The 21,314-nt window shown below is 43.3% G+C and overlaps 1 protein-coding gene across 1 annotated transcript in view; it reads left to right on the top strand.

Moving 5' to 3' along the window:
• Positions 1-21,085, top strand: part of LOC148030298 (putative membrane protein At4g09580) — a 29,510-nt gene extending 8,425 nt beyond the window's left edge. The window contains exons 2-4 of the mRNA XM_087686583.1: positions 19,093-19,363; positions 20,449-20,619; positions 20,703-21,085. Coding sequence (XP_087542709.1) covers positions 19,093-19,363; positions 20,449-20,619; positions 20,703-20,840 — 580 coding nt within the window. The 3' untranslated portion in view covers positions 20,841-21,085. The remainder of the gene's footprint in view (positions 1-19,092; positions 19,364-20,448; positions 20,620-20,702) is intronic.
• Positions 21,086-21,314: the final 229 nt, after the last annotated feature.

Below are 21,314 nucleotides of genomic sequence, written 5' to 3' on the forward strand. Positions count from 1 at the left end.
CTATTCCATCTAGAAAAAAGCCATTCTAGTGGTGTACCTATGCCCAAGAGACAAGCTACTCTTGTCCAAGCAACAAGACAAGTTTCTGGTTTTCTTGCCTTTCTCAAGGCGAGGTAAAGGCAAGCAGAAATAGAGATTGCATGCATCATAATTAAGTGCAATGTCTCTTTCTATATTCTCAAAGTTGATCGATGAAAGTGGATGGTTAATATGCCCAAGAGACAAGCCACTCTTGCCGAAGCAATGAGGCAAGTTTTCGGTTCTCTCTCTTTTCTCAAGGAGAGATAAAGGCAAGCGGAAATAGAGATTGCACGCATCATAATTGAGTGCAATCTCTCTTTTTATATTCTCAAAGTGGATCGATGGAAGTGAATGGTGAAAGCCATTGTCGCCGTTGGTCCATGCAAGGGATGATACGGTGTCATATACAATGACATGCATACCAAGAAACTCGATGAGAGAGAGAGAGAATTGATAAGTCCCTTGAGTTTATGCGTGTCGATTGGGCGAAGTATGGATGCTCTATCCTATTCGATGGATAAAGTGATCGTAAAAAAAGGGGGATCATCTACGTTCTTGTCTCTTGTCCACTTGGCATGTACTTTCCACCACGAGCGGTGGATAAAGTGATCGTAAAAAAAGGGGGATCATCTACGTCCTTGTCTCTTGTCCACTTGGCATGTACTTTCCACCACGAGCGGTGGATATGGACACAAGGAAAAGAAGAACCACGGGCTCGTTCATATATCAGCACATACGGCAAGCCATCATTGAGATAATGTTTTTAAATCCATTATTTTGTAATTTATCTATTGTTTTAATCTCCCAAATTGATACTAATTTCATCGTGTATAATCTTATAGGTTGGGCCGCAAAATGTAATGCAAGTTATCATGGACAACGTCTCGAATTGTACATCTACGGGGCGAAAACTTGAGACGGAGTTTCTATCTATAGTATGGACACCATGCGCAACGCATTGTCTAGATCTTCTTATGAAAGATATAGTGGCTTTATCAACTCCAAGGTCCAAGTTCTTGCGATTTATCACTCATACTCAGACTTGGAGTTGAAGGAGCCCTCGAAGACTTGGTTTGTGATCATGTGGCTTCTCCTCGAGTGTCTCTATGACGTTCGCAATAAGCTACCAAAAACGGTCGTATCAAATGAGTTTAAGGAGTGGTTTGAAGGAAAGTCCTTATCAAGCCAAGTGGAAGTAAAGGCCATTTAAAGACTTTGCTTAAAGGAGGAATTTTGGATGGATACGAGAGGCATTGTTATTGTTGTCACTCCCCTATACAAGGTGCTTCGCATGACAGATATGGAGAGGGCTTCTATTGGCCTTCTCTATCATCTTATGGTGGATGTGATGGAGGAGATACAATCATTGACCATCTTGGATGTGGAGGCCTTTTTTTCATGGTATTGTTTTTATTTTTATTTTTAAAAATGATGCATGTTTTTAAGTTTTAGAATCTATAATTCATATTATCTCACTTTTTTTTTCTCCTTCAAATTTCACCTTTAAAGCTTTCTCTAAATCTCTATAATCTTACACCTATTGTAGTGATATTTTGGACACCACTCCTAAAAGAGATGATATTCTCTTTTTGACAAAGAAAAGATAGGAGTGGATGAAGCGATCCATACATGGGTTTGCGGCACTCTTGTATCCCGCCTTAAAAAAACTCTCTCTCTTCATGGATACAAATATTCTTGCCGATCGTGATGTCTTTCTTTCAAAGGCTTTTGCGGAAGAGTACCATGGGGCCTTCCAATTATAGCAATCAAAGGAGCATCGCTTTTGCATCTACCATTTGTTGGAAGCGGGAATCGTTGGTGAAGCCTCTTTTTTGGCGGAAGTTATTTGGCTATTAATTGCCCAACCTCCAAAGAGTAGCCTTACGTATTTTTGTACAAGTTTGAAAATCTTTTGTCTTTTTTTATTTAATTGTAGTTACAACTTGTAAGTTTAAAGTTTAAACTTACTTTTTTTTCACATGGTTTAGGATTTTACTCGTTGGATGTGAGAGAAATTAGTCCGTCTATTTCCTTGTGCATACCAAAATTTGTAATAAGCTTAGCACACGATAATTGGAGCCACTAATTCATTGTTACTCCAATTTACGCATGCTACACAATATGCATGAGATGTCTATAGCAAGACAGGTACCGTATATTTATTTTTTTTACTTTTTAGTTCATAACTTTATTCATAGATTATGAATGTATTTAGAGAAGTTTCATTTGTTTAATCTAAGCTTTTCATTCTTTAATTATATATATAAAGGTGGATTTACTGAAACTCTCCACTAGTACACTTAAAAGTGCGACTCGCGAGAGAGACTTGGAGGAGGAGTAAATCTTTAGGGAGCTTTACTTAGAGCTCGAGGAGATAGATTAGTGAGTCGATCGCACTCGTGCACGCTGTGATCGTGTTGTTATTTGCTCTCGCGTCGATAGTGATGGAGCTTCCACTTTGGCATCCACATTGGTTGCTGGTGATGCTCGGGGCCCTTAAATGCTATATGAGGTGTGGGAGTGGCTCGAGAAGTACTCCTAGTTCAGCTCAGGAGGACATACCTATCACTGTCTCTCACATAGAGCTTAGAGAGCTCGAGTATGATGATGAGGGCAATGTCATTAGTGAGGGTGATTTTGTTGAGGAGGGTAATGGCTCCTTAAGCAGCGACGAAGAGGGTTCCATATTCGATGTCGAGAGTGATATAAGCATGTGGAGTAATAATGTATCTTGATTTGGATTGAGCCACGGATGATGGCTTTTATCTCAATCCATTTTTGTATACTTTTTGTGTGAGATTACACATTTGGCTCATAATAAAGTCATTGGCTTCATTATTTATGCTACACTTTTGAGTCTTGAGCCTTGAGTCTTGTTTTAACTCTTTTTTTCCCTTGTGACTTGAATCTCTAAGTTTATGTTTTAACTTTTAAGTTCAAACATTAAGCGTAGACTTAAAGTTATTTGTATTTTTTCTATCATTAGACATAGATCCTAGATTTATTAGTCCAATTAGTACAGTACTAGCATCGGACTATACTAACCGGATGCCATCGGACGTGACGAGAGAGAGAGAGAGAGTGTGTGTGTGTGTGTGGAGGGGGAGGGAGGAAACTGTTTGCGTGAGCCTGCGAGAGAGAAAGAAAGAGAGCCCCAAGTCTTGGATTGGGAATATCTCTTAGAATTTGTCAATATATTGTTGGGTGAACATGTTCAACATAGCCATGAATCCTTTTCAGCCCAGGATAAAGAGGATGTATTGGATGCTACCGGGGATATCAAGAGTGTTTTGTGGTTTTTTAAAGGTTTCTATGAAAGAGCGGTCGTTCTCTTTTTCATCGGTAGGATCCCTGTGCTTTCTTGGATCCATCAATGGCTAAACTCCATTTTGTGAGGTGATTGTGTGGAGGAAATTTTTGTTGGCCCACAAGGCTTCTATGAGATATTACTCAAATCGACAGTGCTTGGGATGATCTTTTGGCCAGAGTTTTACTGTTTGGTTGCGAAATTGCAATCGAGGCAAAATTTGTTGGGAATAAAGAGCCATCGTGCCTTTTATATGTTCACGGGTGTGAACACACTCTTAGCACATTATACTTTCATACATATATCTATCTAAAACCTAAAGTGGTACACTCGTCATTGTACCAAAAAACGTGCTTACACTCTATACTGCTTGCTCTCACACACACACACTCTCTCTCTCTCTCTCTCTCTTTCTCTCACTGCGCGTACGACAGTCCTCGATCTTTGTGCCTAATCGATCCCTACAAAGTGGTATCAGAGCTTCAGCTAAGGTGTTTGTGCTCCTCAGAGCCCATGTTGGACATCTCTAGTGTTGTGCAAAATCTTCAGGTTGCCATTGATTTCAAGCACGTTTGTGCTGCATTGCCAGTCGACAGTCTGGAAACCCAAAGTCTGCACAGGCGACCAGGTTTGAGACCATGCTGCAGACCAGCGTCGATGAAGCAGCAAGGCGGCAGCTGTTCGTGATTGGCCGATTGTAGGTTGATGTTTTCATCAGGTGACGGGTGTGACAGCTGTGTGACTGGTGACGGGCGACAGCTGCGTGACAGGTGATGGGCGCGATGGCTGCGTGATTGGTGATGGGCGACAGGCAAACAGACGGTGTCAACATTACGACTTGTTTGCGCGCACACGCACAGTGTGCAAATCTGTGTAGATTTAGGCCCAGAAATTTGGGGCTTTTCCCAGATTTGGGAAATTTGATGCAGGCCAAGTAAATCTGTTTCGGAAATTGCAGGAATTTGTGACATTTTGTCCGTGAGATTTGGGGCTTTTCATGTACATGCACAAATTGGGCTGAAATTAACGCAATTCCTCGACATTGAGGCACATTGGACCCTGTGCAATTTGAGGCTTTTGCAATTTGGGCAAAATTTGTGCAGCATTTGGTCATTTTATGTACATGCAGGTTGAATTCCGCGCAATTTGCATATCAACACTTGGTAAAATTTGGGGGTTTGTTGAAATTGCTTTATTTTGGGAAAATTGGACAGTCCTATGCATGACAGAGGAAATGCAGATGTGTGTTTGACGCTTTGAGCACAAAATTTTGGGGCTTTTGACCGTTCCTGTCAAATTTCATGCTCGTGAGTACATGTACAACAGAAATTGCAGCTGAAATTTTGGGATTTCTCATGTAATGTGATGCACATGCCCTTGGAACAGCTGTAATCAGTTGGATAATGCTGTAGCACATGGTTTGGTGTTTATGAAAATTTAATTACAGATCTGAAATCTGTACTTCTGCGTGGTCATTTATTGCTGATTGGTACTTGTTTGTACCTTGGTCACGTGGGTGACAGTTTGGGCCTGCATTTGCTGGTTTTTCGGTCACATTTGGACTGAAAATCATGGTTGGAAGCAATGAGAGCAGTAATTTGATACATATAACGAAGCTTGAAGGCGCACATAATTTTTCAGTGTGGCAAAAACAGTGCTACAATATCCTGTTACAAAAGAAGCAAGCAAAGCCGATCAAAACCAAAGGGGCAAAGCCTGCGGACATGGATCAGGACGATTGGGATGAGTTAAATGAGCTTGCATGCTCAACCATAGAACTTTGGATTTTTGATGCCTTGCTCTTCAACATTGAAGGTTTGGATTCTGCATATGCTATATGGACTAGATTGAAAGAACTGTATGTATAGAAGAGTGCTTACATTGCATAGAAGAGTGCTGTACGCAAGTGTACTGGCTGAAAAAGCTTATGGATTTGTGTATGAAAGAGGGTACATGAATGTCTACTCACTTGAGTAAGTTTAACTCCGTTTTCAGCCAGCTGGTTGCCTTGAAGTCATGATTGATGAGGAATTTAAGGCTACTTTCTTGCTTTGCACTCTACCAGAGAGTTGGGATACATTTAGGACTGCTATGAGCAATTCTAATGTAATCCTTTTGTATGCTGATGTAGAGAGTGCTCTACTTATGGAAGAGATGAATCGGCAAAACAATGCATCCAGTAAGTATTCCAGTGCTTTGCATACTAGGGGTAGATCATAGTAAAAGGGAAAATATGATGGCAAGGGACGCAGTAAATCACGTAGCAAAGATGTTGAATGCCATCATTGTGGTAAGAAGGCTCACTTTAAACGTGATTGCTACAAATGGAAGAAAGATAAAGGAAAAGGTAAGAAGACAGATGATAGCAAGGAAGAGAAGAAGGACAGTCAGCCTAAGAAGAGCACTGTAAAAATTGAAGAGGTGAATGTAGTCACTCATAACAGTGATAGTGGAAGTGATGTACTCTTTGTCTCTTCACACTTTGGTGCACATGCTTTACTTGCAGATACAGATTATGACATGCGTACCTGGATTCTCGATTCAGGTGGTTCCTTTCATGTCACCCCTCATCGTGAGTGGTTCTCTGCCTATACAGGGGGTTGACATGGTGTTGTCTATCTTGGGGACAATTATGCATGTGAGATTGCAGGTATTGGTATTGTGCAGTTACAGTTTCAGCATGGCTTTGTCTTTACACTTCAGCATGTACGGCATGTACCTCAGCTCAAGAAGAGCTTGATTAGCACAGGGCAGCTAGATGATAATGGTTTTCATACCACCTTTGGTGATGGAAAATGGAAGATCTGTAAGGGATCTAGGGTTATTGCGAGAGGTTGCAAGAGTGATACCTTGTATCCACTTCATGTATCTAGTGTGCGTGACCATGTTGTTGCCATGACCGAGGAGCCAAGCGTTTCTTTGTGGCATGGCCGGTTGGGACACATGAGTCAAATAAGAACGAAAGTGCTTTCTCGTTTGGGTCACTTGCCTTGTCTTTGTTATGCTGATTTTGAGCATTGTGATCATTGCATTTATGGCAAATATGCATGGATGTCGCATAAAAAGTCTTTCTTTGAAATCTTTTCCTCTAGAGTTAGTACATTCGGATGTATGTCAAATGCCAGGATTATCTTTAGGGAGAAAGAAATATTGTCACCTTTGTCGATGATGCTACACGAAAAGTATGGGTTTACCCTATTCGTAGCAAGGATGAAGTGCTTGATAAGTTTAAAAAATTCTTGGCATTGGCTGAAAATCAGACAGATAAGACACTTAAGTGTCTTCACTTTGACAATGGTGGGGAATATGTGTCCAAGGCCTTTCAAGCATTTTGTGACAGCAAAGGGATAAAGAGGGAGCTCACTGCCCCTCATAATCCGCCCCGAAATGGAGTTGCAGAGCGTATGAATCGGACCATATAGGATAAGGCCCGTACGATGCTGTCTCATGTTTCATTACCCCATGGTTTTTGGGGAGAGGTTGTTATGACAGCTGTTCACTTAATTAATTGGTCACCAAACAGGTCTTTTGGGGGGGGGGGGGAGGGGGAGTTCCCCAAGAAGCGTGGTCGGGCAAGCCACCTTCATATGCTCATCTGAAAGTGTTTGGCTGCGAGGCTTTTATGCACATTCGTAAAGAAAAACACATCAAACTTAAGCCAAAGTCTTGTAAATGCATTTTCCTAGCATATGGTGATGAGGGTGAAATGGGGTATATAAATTGTGGGAACCTGAGAAAAGGAAAGTAGTACGCAGCAATGACGTTATCTTTCGGGAAGATCGCATGCACAAATAGCTCGAACAGTAAAATGTTCCCTCTGTACAGCAGCAAATACTTGTTGTAAATAAACTTGTAAATGCAGGAAATGATGTTGGAAATGATCAGCCAGGTATTGCCCATGAAAATGAGCCATTACATGTGCAGGAACAGCTAGGACAAGAAGCTGTTAATACTGATTTGCAGGCTGAAATGCCAAGACAGCATGCTGAAAATGGAATTTTGTAGGAACAGCCAGCAAACAATGACCATTGGGTTAGGAGATCGTCTGGGGCTACTAGACAACCTGATAGGTTTGTTCCTGGTGCAATTAATTTGGCTGATTCTGTCATGTTGACAGATTGTGGTGAACCATCTTGCTTCAAGGAAGCAATGGACAAACAGGACAACAAGAAATGGTATAAAACCATGCTGTCAGAGATGGAATTTCTTGAAAAAAATGGCACTTGGGACTTAGTGCAGTTGCCTAAAGGGCAGAAAACCCTTCCATGCAAATGGATTTACAAGATGAAGGTCACTTTTGGTTCCTCACCAAAGTACAAAGCAAGATTGGTTGCAAAAGGGTACAAGCATGAGCATGGAATTGATTTTGATGAGATTTTCTCTCTTGTAGTCAAGATGATTACATTGAGAACCATTTTGGGCTTGGTTGCAGTTGAGGATATGGAGCTCATACAAATGGATGTAAAGACTGCGTTTTTACATGGTGATCTGCATGAAGACATATATATGCAGTAGCTTGGAGGGTTTGTTGAACAAGGGAAGGAAAAAGTGGTATGTAAACTCAAAAGGAGTTTGTATGGGCTGAAACAAGCACCAAGAGAATGGTATCATAAGTTTGATACATTCATACAGTCCCAAGGCTTTCATAGAAGTCAAGTGGATCATTGCTTGTACACCAAGAAGGCAGCCTGATTATCTTGGTTTTGTATGTTGATGACATGTTGATTGTTGGCAGGGATACTCATGCCTTGGACTCACTGAAGCAAAGTCTTCATGGCAGCTTTGACATTAAGGATCTTGGTGATGCAAATCACATTCTTGGCATGCGAATACTCAGAGAAAGATCGAAAGGTTTACTCTATCTATCTCAGCAGGAGTATATTTCCAAAGTTTTGCAGTGTTTCAATATGGAGGGGGGGAAAACAATTGGGGTTCCATTGCCTCCATATGTGAAACTTAGTGCAGAGGAGAGCCTTACATCTGATGATAAGAAGGTTGAAATGACCAAGATACCATATGCTTCAGTTGTTGGCAGTTTGATGTATGCTATGGTTGCTATACGTCCTGACATTGCCTTTGCAGTGGGAGTGGTTAGCAGATACATGGCAACCCTTGGCAAAAAGCATTGGGATGCAGTGAAAGGTATTATGAGATACCTCAAAGGCATAAAGGAGTTGTGCATCTGCTTTGAAAAGCAGAAGGCATTTGTTTTTGGCTTTACGGATGCAGACTATGCTGGTCATGCGGACTGTAGCAAGTCCACTTTTGGGTATGTGTTTACTTTCACAGGAGGAGCAGCCTCTTGGATCTCCAGGCTACAAAAGTGTGTTGCATTGTCTACTACAGAGGCATAGTATGTGGCTGCCATTGAGGCATGCAAGGAGGCTTTATGGCTTTCATGTTTGGTGGGAGAGCTTGGCATCACAGAGTTACCTGTTCTCCATTATGATAGTCAGAGTGCTATCATGCTAGCATGGAATCCTGTCTTTCATGCAAAGACAAAGCACATATAGGTAAAGTACCACTTCATTAGAGATGTACTTAACAGGAAGAGCATTGAGCTTGTCAAAGTGGATACAGATGATAATCTTGCAGACCTTCTCACAAAGGGTCTTCTAGCAGAGCGGTTTGCTCATTACCAACAGATGATGGGAGTTGGATAGATATATTTATTTCAGCTTTGTACATATCTAGACTTAGCTGATTCTTTTCTTCTCTTAAGGCACATTGCCTTTAGGTGGGAGGTTGTTGGGAATAAAGGGCCATCGTGCCTTTTATATGTTCATGGGTGTGAACACACCCTTAGCACATTGTACTTTTATATATATATATATATATATATATATATATATATATATATCCTAAAGTGGTACACTCGTCATTGACCAAAAAAACGTGCTCACACTCTACATTGCTTGCTGGCGCTCTCTCTCTCTCTCATTGCACATATGACAGTCTGCCTCGATCTCCGTGTCCAATCGATCCCTACAAAATTAGCTTGGATACTGAAATCCTTTGGTCGTGACATATGAAGCCTACCACTTGGAATGTGCGTGGCATTTTTTCATGCAGTAAGTAGCATGATATGTGGCGCATTTGTTGTGACAATCGATGGGATGTATTATGTGCTGCTGAGCATAAAAATCATAGTGAAGTTGGCCAAATTGTGGATTGCCATAGCTTCTCAAGAACGACATCCATGGCTGTTTTTTGGTGGTTGAAATTCCATTCAAGTGGAGGCACTATGGTTGATAGGCCTCTATGCACCCTATCACTCTTCGTCTTGATAGGATCTATGGGATCAGTTGGCAGCTTGTTTGTCTCTTTGCAGATTGGCAATATTGATGTGAGATTTCAACATGTGCATTCATCATTCGTAGTCTACCTTTGAGCACTTAGTGATGCACTTGAGAGCCACGTGTGCCATGATTTTGAGATGGTTGTTTTGAAGCAGGATATTTGGTCTTGGTTCCACCTATTGGATTTGGGTTCTACTTTTCAATTAGCATAGTACTCACCCACATGGTCTCGCTTGGACCGTATGAATATCATGCATGATGATGCTTTCTTGCTTGAGATTTTGAATATCTAGTTGTTGCAACAATACATTTTGTCAGTTCATTTCCCTTTGTAGTTTGACATGCTTGCCTACCATGTTGCTCCTTTTGCGCAATTTTTGGAAGACTCCCATTGTGTTCCAATTCATCTCATTTCAAGCATCTGGTCTTTAAGGGTTATATGGAATAGCTGATCGACAGGTTTTTGAGTGATTTTTCCACAGGGGTCAATGACTCCTTTTAGCAATAGCTTGTAATGTGTAGAGGGTTGCCATGCAATATGGTATTCATCATGCTTCTCTTTGTAGACAGCTTTGGCACGTGGTTGAAGCAATGCTGGCATTGGTCCTCTCTTTGCTGATTGATTCCCTAGATGATTTGTTCTTACTACCACTGGCCACAAGGTTGACAAATTTCATCCAACAATTCTAGTTGAGATCTTATCAGCAAGCCAAGTTGCAAAGCTTGACTGAGATCTTGTAAGATGCTTCATCTTAGTCACATTAAATTTTTTGAAGGCTTGCACGTCTCTCCGGATCAAGAAAATATGGTGCGCCTCAAGCATACAGATAACTTGATGGCTAGAGACCCACAGCCCATTGTGTGTATGTGTTGAGAATATTTTCTTGACCTTCTTGGTACTTCATCTCCTCACACTTAAAACACCACCCAAGTCCGTTCAGTTTTCTATGCCTTGGTTAAGGATCAAGTGTCACTAGATATGCATTGTGATTTGGACAGAGATATCTCAAAGGGAGAGGTCATGGATGTTTTGTTACATCTACCTAAGGACAAAAGTCAAGGATGGGATGGCTTGACTAATGAGTTTTTTGAAGCATATGTTACCACTCTTGTCAAACCTTTGGCAACCATGTGCAAAAAGATCTAGGAGATGGGAATTATGCCGGCTTCTAAGTTGATTTCGAAAGTGCCATCTCCCTTGATGTTGAAACATTGGCGGCCAATTTCTTTGATGGGATCTATCTATAAAATTTTCACTAAAGTCGTGGCTAATCGTCTCCACAAGCACCTTCCTACCCTTGTGCACCCTAACCAATATGGATTTATGAAGGGTTAGAATATCTTACACAATGTATTGAATGTTCAATCGGCCATTGACTATGCAAAGCACTTCAAGCACGAAGTCGTGCTGTTTCAATTGGTCCTGGAAAAGGATTTTGATTATTTGGATTGGTCTTTTTTAGCAAAGCTCATGCATGTTATGGGTTTCGGTCCGTGCATGTCCGGTCTGATACACACAATCAGCATGTATGCCTCTTTGCCAGTCATGCTAAATGATGGTGTCATTGAGCTGTTCACTTTGGCGTGATCAGTTAGACATGGTTGCTCCTTGGGTCCCTTGTTCTTTGCCTTGACGACCCATCTGGTCCTTTCTATGCTTTCTCACTGAGTGACAACGGGATAGTTGGATGGTCTCTCTCTTCCCTTTGGCGAATATTTTGTGGGCCAATCACTAGCAGATGTCACATTTATGATTCTCAAAGCAGAACAAGCAAATCTCCCCATGACATTGGATTTATGGAAGCTTTTTGGCCAACAAACCTTTGATCTTCGTATTAATGTAGCCAAATCCTCCCTCATCAGTTGTAGTGAATTGGATTTGTAGTCTTTGCAATGGTAAGGGATGGTGATCCCCCATGGGAATGTCGTGTGGCATTTGGGCTAACCCTTGGGTATTGATGTTGAGCCCTAGCAGTTGTTGCGATGGATTTCTCTGAAATTGGAGATGAAGTTTTTGTATTGGGCTTGGCCTTTCCATGTTCGCCTTAAAGTGGCACATTCCATTATGCTTCCTACGCTCACATATTTTTTGCCCCTTTTGGCTTGGACTACCTCCACTTGGAGGGTTCTTACGGCGCACATTCGCTTTATGCAATGGAAAAAGGACACTTCACATGCAAGTACCTCGTGGTTCTTTTGGAGTCATGCTTGCACTGCTAAAAGTATGGATGGTGGGGCTATTTTGGATGCGCACACTCACATGGTTGTGCTTCGGCGGTCTCTCTTTCGTGCCATGTGCACTGATTGACACCCCTGAGTCTTTATTACCTGGTTCTTTTTGGAAGAGCGGGGCATGGTTCATGGTAACACGACCATTTATAGTTCTTAGTGGCAAGCTCTTAATGCTGATGCCCCCTTTTTCTTATCCTCTTCCTTCTTGCTTGCCCAGCTTGTTTGCTCGCGGAAGTTGGTTCTCCAAAAGGCGGAGTGGCACCTTGTGGAGGATCATTTGGCTGTGAACTCTTTTTAGATGGAATTGTTGGCAGTGTGACATTTCAAAGCTGATTGTGTGGGATGGGAAGAAGAGGCTCACCCTAAATTTAATCACATGTGCACAACTAGGCTTATCTTTGGTTTTTGATGCAAGTCAGGTGACTCGCCAGGGCTTGATGTATTTCTGCAGCACTAGGAGGTTTTTTTGCATTCCTCGAGGTTACAAGGGCTTGTTAGACCACCTTTCGATGACACTCCAACCTAGAGAGTGTCAGAGTGCAGCGGTGCGGAAGTGTAGGACTGAGAGAGAGAGAGAACGCAGAGATAGAAGAGAGAGAAAGAGACAGTGGAAGATGAAGATCTGCTGTATAAAGTGTGCTGAATACAAAGAGATGCAGATATATACACGGGCGCAGTGCGCTGGACTGCGTGTCTCCACCTCGACGATGCAAGCTGCTGTTCACCTCGAAGTCCGCTGCAGTCTGCACTGTCTCCTGTCTGAAATCTGCGAACAGAGACGGAATCTGCACGTCACCGATCTGTAATCTGCGAGCAGAGAAGTGTGGGAGACTATGGAAATCTTCGGCTATTTATAGCTAGAAAAACAGGGCGCAAACAGGACAGGTCGGCTGCATTAAATGCAGCCGACTGGGCTGCAAGCAGTTGGACTGCCACGTGGCAGTCCGACTGCACAGTCCGAAGCCGACTGCTTGCCTGCCTGGTTGTGATCTCTAACACCCCCTCTCAGAGCCGGGGCAGGGCAGAAGCCGGAGGGATTTGGAATGTCTCCGAAGTAGAGCCTGGGGAAGTGCCTTCGTAAACAAATCCGCAAGATTGTCCTCCATCTTGCAGTACTCCACAGTGATGGTCTCATCCAGAAGCTTCTCGCGGATGAAGTGGTACTGAATCTCTATGTGCTTCGTCCGGGCATGAAAAACAGGGTTCCGTGCCAAGGCAATGCGACTCTCATTGTCACATTGCAGCAAAGTAGGACGAGTCTGGGGGCACCCAAGCTCCTCCAATAATCTCCGAAGCCACACAACCTCACATGTGGTGGAAGACGCGGCCCGATACTCCGCCTCAGTAGACGAAAGGGCTACCGTGGGCTGCTTCTTGCTACTCCATGAGATAACACCTGCTCCCAAGGTAAAACAGTAACCTGTAGTAGACCGCCTGTGGTCCACATCACCGGCCCAATCCGAGTCGCTCCAACCTGCAAGTACAAGATCTGAACCATCTGTCCCTGCGGGGTAATGAATCCCTAAATTAGACGTCCCCCTCAATTACCGAAGTATCCTCTGAGCAGCTTGCCAATGCACCGTCTTAGGTTCACTCATGAACCCTGCCAAGAGCCCAACTGCAAAACATAGATCAACCCTAGTGTTGAGAAGCCAAATCAAGGACCCAATCAACTGACGATAGCGGGAAGCATTCGCCAAAGGAGAAGCTGAATGGGAAGTGGCCTTCCAGTTCGGATCCATAGGAGTAGAAAGGGCCCGACAATCCTCCATCTCAAAAGACACTAAGAGCTCTTGTACATATCTCTGTTGAGAGATAAAGATCCCCCTCTGAGATCGATAAATCTCATGGCCCAAAAAAAAATGGAGTAGACCCAAGTTCGTCATCTCAAACGTGCGATGTAAAGCTGACTTCGTCTCTTGGATCTGCTGTGCATCATCACCTGTGACAATCAAATCATCAACATATAATACAAAAAGCACACAACCATCCTCGGAAGTGTGAACATAAAGCTGCGGATCGGCCTTGGAACGCCGATATCCCAACTGAGACTGGAGGAACGAATCAATCTTCTCGTTCCATGCACGCGGAGCCTGTTTGAGGCCATACAAGGCCTTCTTCAACCTGTAGGCTTTCCCATCTGAAGATCCAAAGCCAGGAGGCTGCTCAACATAGATCTCCTCCTTCAAATCACCATTGAAGAAGGCCGACTTCACATCCAACTGGTAAACAGGCCATCTCCTATGGCCAGCCAAAGCAAGAACAACTCTAATGGTCGCCATACGAGCTGTGGGGGCAAAAGTATCATGACAGTCAATTCCTGGGCGCTGTGCAAAACCTTTAGCAACAAGGCGAGCCTTGTGCTTATCCAAAGAACCGCCGCTAAGGTATGTGGTCTTGAAGACCCACTTGATGCCAATCACCTTCTTATTCGGGGGGCAGGGCACGAGTGACCAAGTGCCATTCCTCTCAATAGCCTCCAACTCGGCTTCCATAGCTTTCTTCCATGGTGCGGATTGTAAAGCCTCCTTCACGGAGGTGGGCTCTCGATCCTGCATAACACGGGTCATCAAACAATAGTTAGAGCAAACAAGCTCCGTAGAATGTGCCTGGTGCCGCCGTGACCGTCGCGGACCATCGTGCGGTTCCCACTCCTCAGGAACCCCCTCGATCCCTAAATCACGGAGTGTGTCACGGGTCTAGCGAGGAGGAGGCCGAACCTCCCCTCGTCTCTCTCCATCAGCAGAAGGCTCTGGAATATCCATTGGTGGTAACTCCTCTGAGGTGACCGGCGGAACAGTAGACTCTGTGTTAGAAACAGAATCATAATCAAAAGGCACGGGCTCCAGTGGAACTGTAGAAGGAGGCCAACTTTCCCCTGGATCTCCACGCTTGACGGGATCATACAATCGATAGCCTTGGGACTGGGAGCTGTAGCCAACAAATACCTGTCTTCGAGAAGCTGCTTCAAATTTATCACGGTGAGCCTTGGGAATGTGAACATAGGCATCACACCCAAAGATCCGGAAGTAAGAAACATCTGGCTTCGTCCCAAAATAAGCCTCAAACGGGGTGATCCCTTCCACGGCCGAAGTAGGGGATCGATTAAGGATGTGGATGGTAGTAGCCACAGCCTCGGCCCACAGAACCTGAGGGGTCTGTCGGTGCTCCATCATGGTGCGCGCCATCTCGATCATACTGCGGTTCTTCCGTTCAAGAATGCCATTTTCTTGAGGAGTGTTGGTATTGGCAAACTCTTGGTGAATTCCTTTATCTGCACAAAACCGAGCAAACTCATTAGAAACAAATTCACCGCCCTTGTCGGATCGCAAGGTCTTCAACTTCCGGCCCGATCGGTTCTCCTCAAAGAGAAGCCAATCCTTGAAGTGTGAGAAAGCTTCTGACTTTAATGCCAAAAAGTAGGTCCATGTCATCCTGCTGTAGTCATCCACGATCAGCATGAAGTACGAGCTCCCACGCAAGGACTCATTCCTCATAGGGCCACATAGATCCGTAGATACAAGCTCCATCGGTGAAGTAGACCGCCGCGAAGCTATGTGGGGAATGGCATCCTTATGCTGCTTCCCCCGAATGCAGGAGACACATGGCTGCTGGGTCACCACTATATCCGGCAACCCTCGAACAAGCTGTCCACGTGACGCCCTCCGAAGATAATCATAGTTCAGGTGACCAAACCGAGCATGCCATAACTCTGACTGTGACTGAGAGGTAAGAAGAAGAGTAGAGAGGGCGGTGGAAGATTTCAATTTATAAATGCCGTTCTCATATTTGGATGAGAGAACCTTTCTCGATCCACGATCAAGGACTCGCACCGTAGTACTGTCAAACTCCACCAAAAGGCCAAGAGAGCAAATCTTATGAACTGAAAGGAGATGGTACCCTAAGCCGAGGCACCACTATCAACGATCCACTCTCGAGCCTGAGGAGCCGTCATCGCAGCATCAGAAGCATTCGGTGAAGCGTCCTCAATGACAGCTAGATGAAGAAATGCAGCTGATGAGGGTGCAGTCACCGCTCCAGAATCCTTGGTGTCCTTCTTGTCTTTGTCAGGGCAATCCTTTTTCCAATGGCCAGTCTTTGTCCTTGTCCTTCTCCTTGTTCTTCTTGGACTTGTTATCCCCCTTCTTCTTCTTTTGGTCCTTCCCCTTCTTCTGAGAGGCTTGACCTGTCAGCGCCTCCGACTTGGAAGCATTTTGTCCCTTTAACTGTTCCTCTTGGTCCAAGACCATAGGAACCAACTCTTCCCACCGAAGAGTAGACTCTCGCCCCGAAGCAATAAGGGCAGAGTAAAATGTACCGAATCGTGGCGGGAACTAGGACAAAAGTGTGATCGCCATGTCTTCGGAGAAAATCGGCTTCCCCGCATTCTGAACCTGCATCTGAAGCTGCCTTAGCTTGTTAATGTGCTCCCACAGCGAAGAAGACTTGTTTACGGACAAGGTCCGTATCTGTACCTCCAAAGAAACCCGCTTCATAAGGGTCATCCGATTGTACATCTGATCAAGCTCCAGCCATATCTCGCGAGCCACCGTCAAGTGCTCGATGTGAGCGATCACGGCTAGAGAGAGAGAGAGAGAGAGAGAGAGAGAGAGAGAGAGAGAGAGAGAGAGAGAGAGAGAGAGAGAGAGAGAGAGAGAGAGAGAATGTGTTACGGAGGACTTCCGTCCTTGGCATATGGCAATTTCCTCCGCATCCTTGCCATGAAATTGTAACTTGTAGTACTTAGCACCTCTTCACATGATGGCTTGGATTGTCGTCATGTATCTTGTAATCAAGTAATCTTGTATTTTTTTCGTAATTAATACGATTACCTTTTACGAAAAAAAAAAAGAGAGAGAGAATGTGTGTTGAATGGAGGGAGAGCGGTAAACTAAAAGAAAATGTGTCAGGTAGTAGTGAGGCAGTTGCTTTAAATAGCAGAGGCATAATGAAAACAGGCCGACGAGTCCTTGCATATAATGCTAGTTGACTAGTTAAGAATGCTGCTGTTTGGTCGAACGACCTATGAATGCTAACACCCCCTCTCAGATCTTGGGGAGTGACTAAAAACTAAGCAATCTCATGTGGTGGAGCATAGAAGCTTGAGACAAAGGCTTTGTGAAAAGACCCATTACATTGTCTTTCGTAGGATAGTAGACCATCGCTAGCTCGGACTCCATGATTTGCTCTTGAACATAATGGTATTGAACCTTGATGTATTTTGTACAGGCATGAAACATTGGGTACTTCGCTAGAGTCAAAGCACTTTGGTTATCCATGTGTAGTACTATAGGTTGTATTTGTGGAAAGCCAATCTTCACCACCATACTTTGGAGCCATACTGCCTCCTGTGCGATAGAGCAAAGGGCGTAATACTCGGTCTCCATTGAAGATAAAGCCATGATAGATTGCTTCTTGTTGCTTCAAGAGACAGCGCCTCATGAGAGAGAGAGAGAGAGAGAGAGAGAGAGAGAGAGGGGGGGGGGGGGTCATACAAAACTTGTATTGGAGCGTCAAGTATTGACATCTCTTGCCCAATTGGAGTGGCTCTATTTTATAAGAGTGGCTTCCGCTACATATGTAGGATTGAGTCTTGTGTAGATGGTGCAGGACGTGTTGTGCGGTTCTCTAGTAAGCGTGCAATGGAGTCTTCATGAAAGCAAAAGAGGTATCTGGCCTTGCATGAATGAGCTAGATGAGGGTGTTGACAAGGCACTTGTAATGGTTAGCATCTGGTAGTGGATCACATGCAATAGATGACTTGCACTCATCGTCATGGGGCATGAAATGGGCTTACATGTATCTATATCAAACTTGGAGAGATGACTTCTGTTGAGAAAGAAAAATACCATGTGCAAACTTACAAATCTCCAATTTTAGGAAGAAATGGAGGATGCCCAAGCTCATCATATCAAACTTGTGGCATAATGTATCTTGTCTATGGTCCACCTCTCGTGTGTGGCTATTTGTAATGATCAGATCATCCACTTAAAGGATGACTTGAGGTTTGGGTTGGGGTTTGATCGATGGAAACCTCTTAAAAGAAAGAACCCGTCAATATGCTGGTACCAAGCCCTGGGAGCTTGCCTTAGGCCATAAAGAGCCTTTCATAAGTATTAGGCATGGTTCTTCTTTTTAGACACGTAGAAGCTTCGAGGTTGATCAACATAAATCTCCTATAAGAAGCCTCTTAGGAAGAGAGGCTTCACCTCCATCTAACAAACGGGCCAATGATGGTGGGTTGCAAGAGCCAACATAGTCTGAATAGTAGTTGTACGTGCTGCTGAATCAGAAGTATTAGAGGAATCCAACCTTGCTCTTTGAGCAAGTCCCATGGCAACAAGCCTCACCTTGTACTTGTCCAAGGTGCCATCAGTTGGGTATTTGGTCTGATAGACCCACTTCATACCAATCACTTTTTACTTGCCTGGATTCAGAACCAACTCCCAAATCTGATCATACTCGATGGAATCGAGCATCCATTGAGCTCATCCTGCATAGCACGGTGACAAACATCCTGTGCTAGAGCCTTCTCAGTGGTAGTAGGCTTTCTATCCCGTGCCTGTCTCCTCACTAGTAGTCATAACGGCATTTCACACAAAGTGAACACCCCTGCTTTGCCTGCAACCTTGGTTGATCATCATTGGTTTGTTGATGTCTTGAGAAAGGATGTCACTCATGAATCGCCTTTGGTGTGCTTGTTCTTTAGAAATAGTGCAATACTTGTTTAGAATTGTCCTAACACCAAAAAGACTTGAGTTTCTGCAAAATATTATTTGCTTTGGTTAATATCCAATTTACAGACCTAGGTCTTTGGCTGACATATAGACTATTTCAGAGATTGGTAGTGTTCTTACTTTCATCGTCATTCAAAACTTTGCATTTGAGCATCTTTCAACTTGAAGGACTTTCTTCTTCTAGCATGCAATTATGAATGTATGAGAGCGAGGGAGGGGAGGTGTGGGAGGGACGCTGTTCACAAGATGTGAGCTTATGCATCTTTTAGTACTTGAGACAGCCTTCATATAGACAAATCTTGTGCCTTGACTGCTATACTTTTGATGTTTATATGTAAGTTAATAGACAAACTTGCTAGTTATGCATTGGAATCTTGTTAGCTGTTTCTTGCTAGCCATGTATAGGAATCTTGTTATATCTAGACGAGCTGTTTCATGTGATCAATTTTCTGTTTTGAGTAAACGTTATGGTGCCTGCCATGTTATTTTCTTTCAGGGAACACCTATCCATCTATACAAAGGACTACACTGTGCAAGTCCTTGTAGGTTACATTTCAACATATGTATTTATGCAGACCTTCATGATTCCTGGGACTATATTCTTCTCCTTGTTGGCGGGTGCGTTGTTTGGTGTCTACAAAGGGTTGATCTTGGTTCTTTTCTCTGCTACTGCTGGTGCTTCTTCGTGCTATTTTCTGTCAAAATTGTGTGGAGCACCAATAGCACTTAAGCTCTGGCCACATCGAATAAGAATTTTTCGCACAGAGGTGAGGTTGATTAGTACTATTAATGACTTATATGAAATACTTTTGAATCTGGTTGGGATTACTCTTAATTCAATATTTGGGGAATTGAGGAATGACTGAGGCTTATTGTTGAGTTTGGAAAATCTATCTGGTTGATTTTTGCACGAAAGGTTTGTTTTTTAGTTTGGAACTCATAGCCACAGATGTTTGTTTACTTGAAAACATCATTCCAAAACTATGGTGCCAGATCAGATGTGCATCTGTAGCATCTTAAATAGGGTCATTTACAAGTATTATAAAGAAGCATTACGAGGTGAAATATCTCTAGCAAGTATTTTCTTGCAAGTCTCAACTGAATTCACATGCGGACACAAATTTGAAAAATAAGTAACTCCTGCACACAGTCAACAAAGTCGTGTGCTTGTTTGCGTTTTGCATGTATTTTGAAGAAGCATTATGAGGTGAAAATTTTCCAGCCTCCTAAGTATTTGCTTACAAGTTTTGACTGAATTCACATGCAGACACAAATTGAAAAAACCAATTAACTTCTGCACACTCACAACACACAGCGTGCGTGTTTGTGGTGCACTCATACAGAGGACAATGAGCTCAGTTCTAGGTATTGATACACTATAGACACACTGACACGTGTGCATGTGCTTGTGGGCATGCATGAGCATGTACACACACATGGACACTTATGGGATTGTGTGCATTGTTGGTATCACGATTCCTCTGAGGACAGCCTTCCAATCTATGGAAACACAAACATATATAGTATTTAGGTCCAATGTGGGTTACTATTAAGCAGAGAGTGCATTGCTAGGATCAAACTGCTCTGGGAATGGTTTTCTAATCTCTGCTTGGAAACACAAAACTTACATAAGATATGAAGTTCAATATGAGTACCCTTCGTACCCTTCGGAAAATTTAACACGATAGGTGCAACACGTTGTTATCTTATATAAACCATTTTGCTGATTTGATGTTCTCTTCTTGCCAAGTTAACTCTATTCTCTATCTGTTTGCTGCATCCTAGTCGGATAGGTAGCAAGGAAAGGAGTGAGGAAGGGAGATTTACTGATGAGGGTTTCATTAATATGCAGGTGGCCAAACGTAAAGGGAAGCTGCTTAACTACATGCTGTTTCTTCGTGTCACACCCACATTGCCTAATACTTTGATCAATTTTGCATCACCAATTGTTGGTGTACCGTACCACATTTTCTTCCTGGCAACTTTTATTGGATTAATCCCAGCTTCCATTCTGTCTGTAAGAGTGAGTTTCTAGCTGTGAAGTTGTTTGTTCAGTCTATCTGTTAATCAACTAGTTTCATGGTGCTAATACAAGGGATCTTGCAGGCTGGACTTACACTTGGACAGCTGGAATCGCTGGGTGACTTGTACGATGCAAAGACTGTGTCAGTTCTCTTCATCATCGGCATACTTTTCATTCTCCCAACCATCTTGACTCGCAGTCCACAGTCAATACCTGTTTGACATGGTATCTGTAGATGTGTTGGTCCATAAGTGATCAGTCCTTGCCATGGCTTTCCAGGATGGTTCCATACAATCAGACAAGCACATGTAAATGTGTTGGTGCATAAGTGACCAGTCCTTGCCATGGCTTTCCAGGACGGGTCCATACAATCAGACAACCACATGTAATATTGACAAGCTACCATGCGGCTTCATTGGTAGCTTTAGTTGTCAAATTGTAAATATAATAGGCTTGACTTCTCTTCCTTGTCTGTTGTTTTTGCTATGTGCTGGAATTTCTGTGCAGTGTCATGTTTTATAATGGCTGTGAGAAATAAAATGGAAGGAAAGGGCACATATTTTCTGTTGCACGAGCATCACAATTGTTTTGAGTGCTTTTGGTCAAATGGGATTTGCCTTGCCGGCACTTGGTTAAAGCATGATGCCATCTATCTTGGAGGGATGTTGGTTTGCAGTTTTAGGATAAAGTTCTAG

Source organism: Lygodium microphyllum, chromosome 10 (assembly GCF_053477565.2).
Source record: "Lygodium microphyllum isolate KBCC chromosome 10, Lygodium_microphyllum_v1.1.10, whole genome shotgun sequence".
Lineage (NCBI taxonomy): Eukaryota > Viridiplantae > Streptophyta > Polypodiopsida > Schizaeales > Lygodiaceae > Lygodium > Lygodium microphyllum.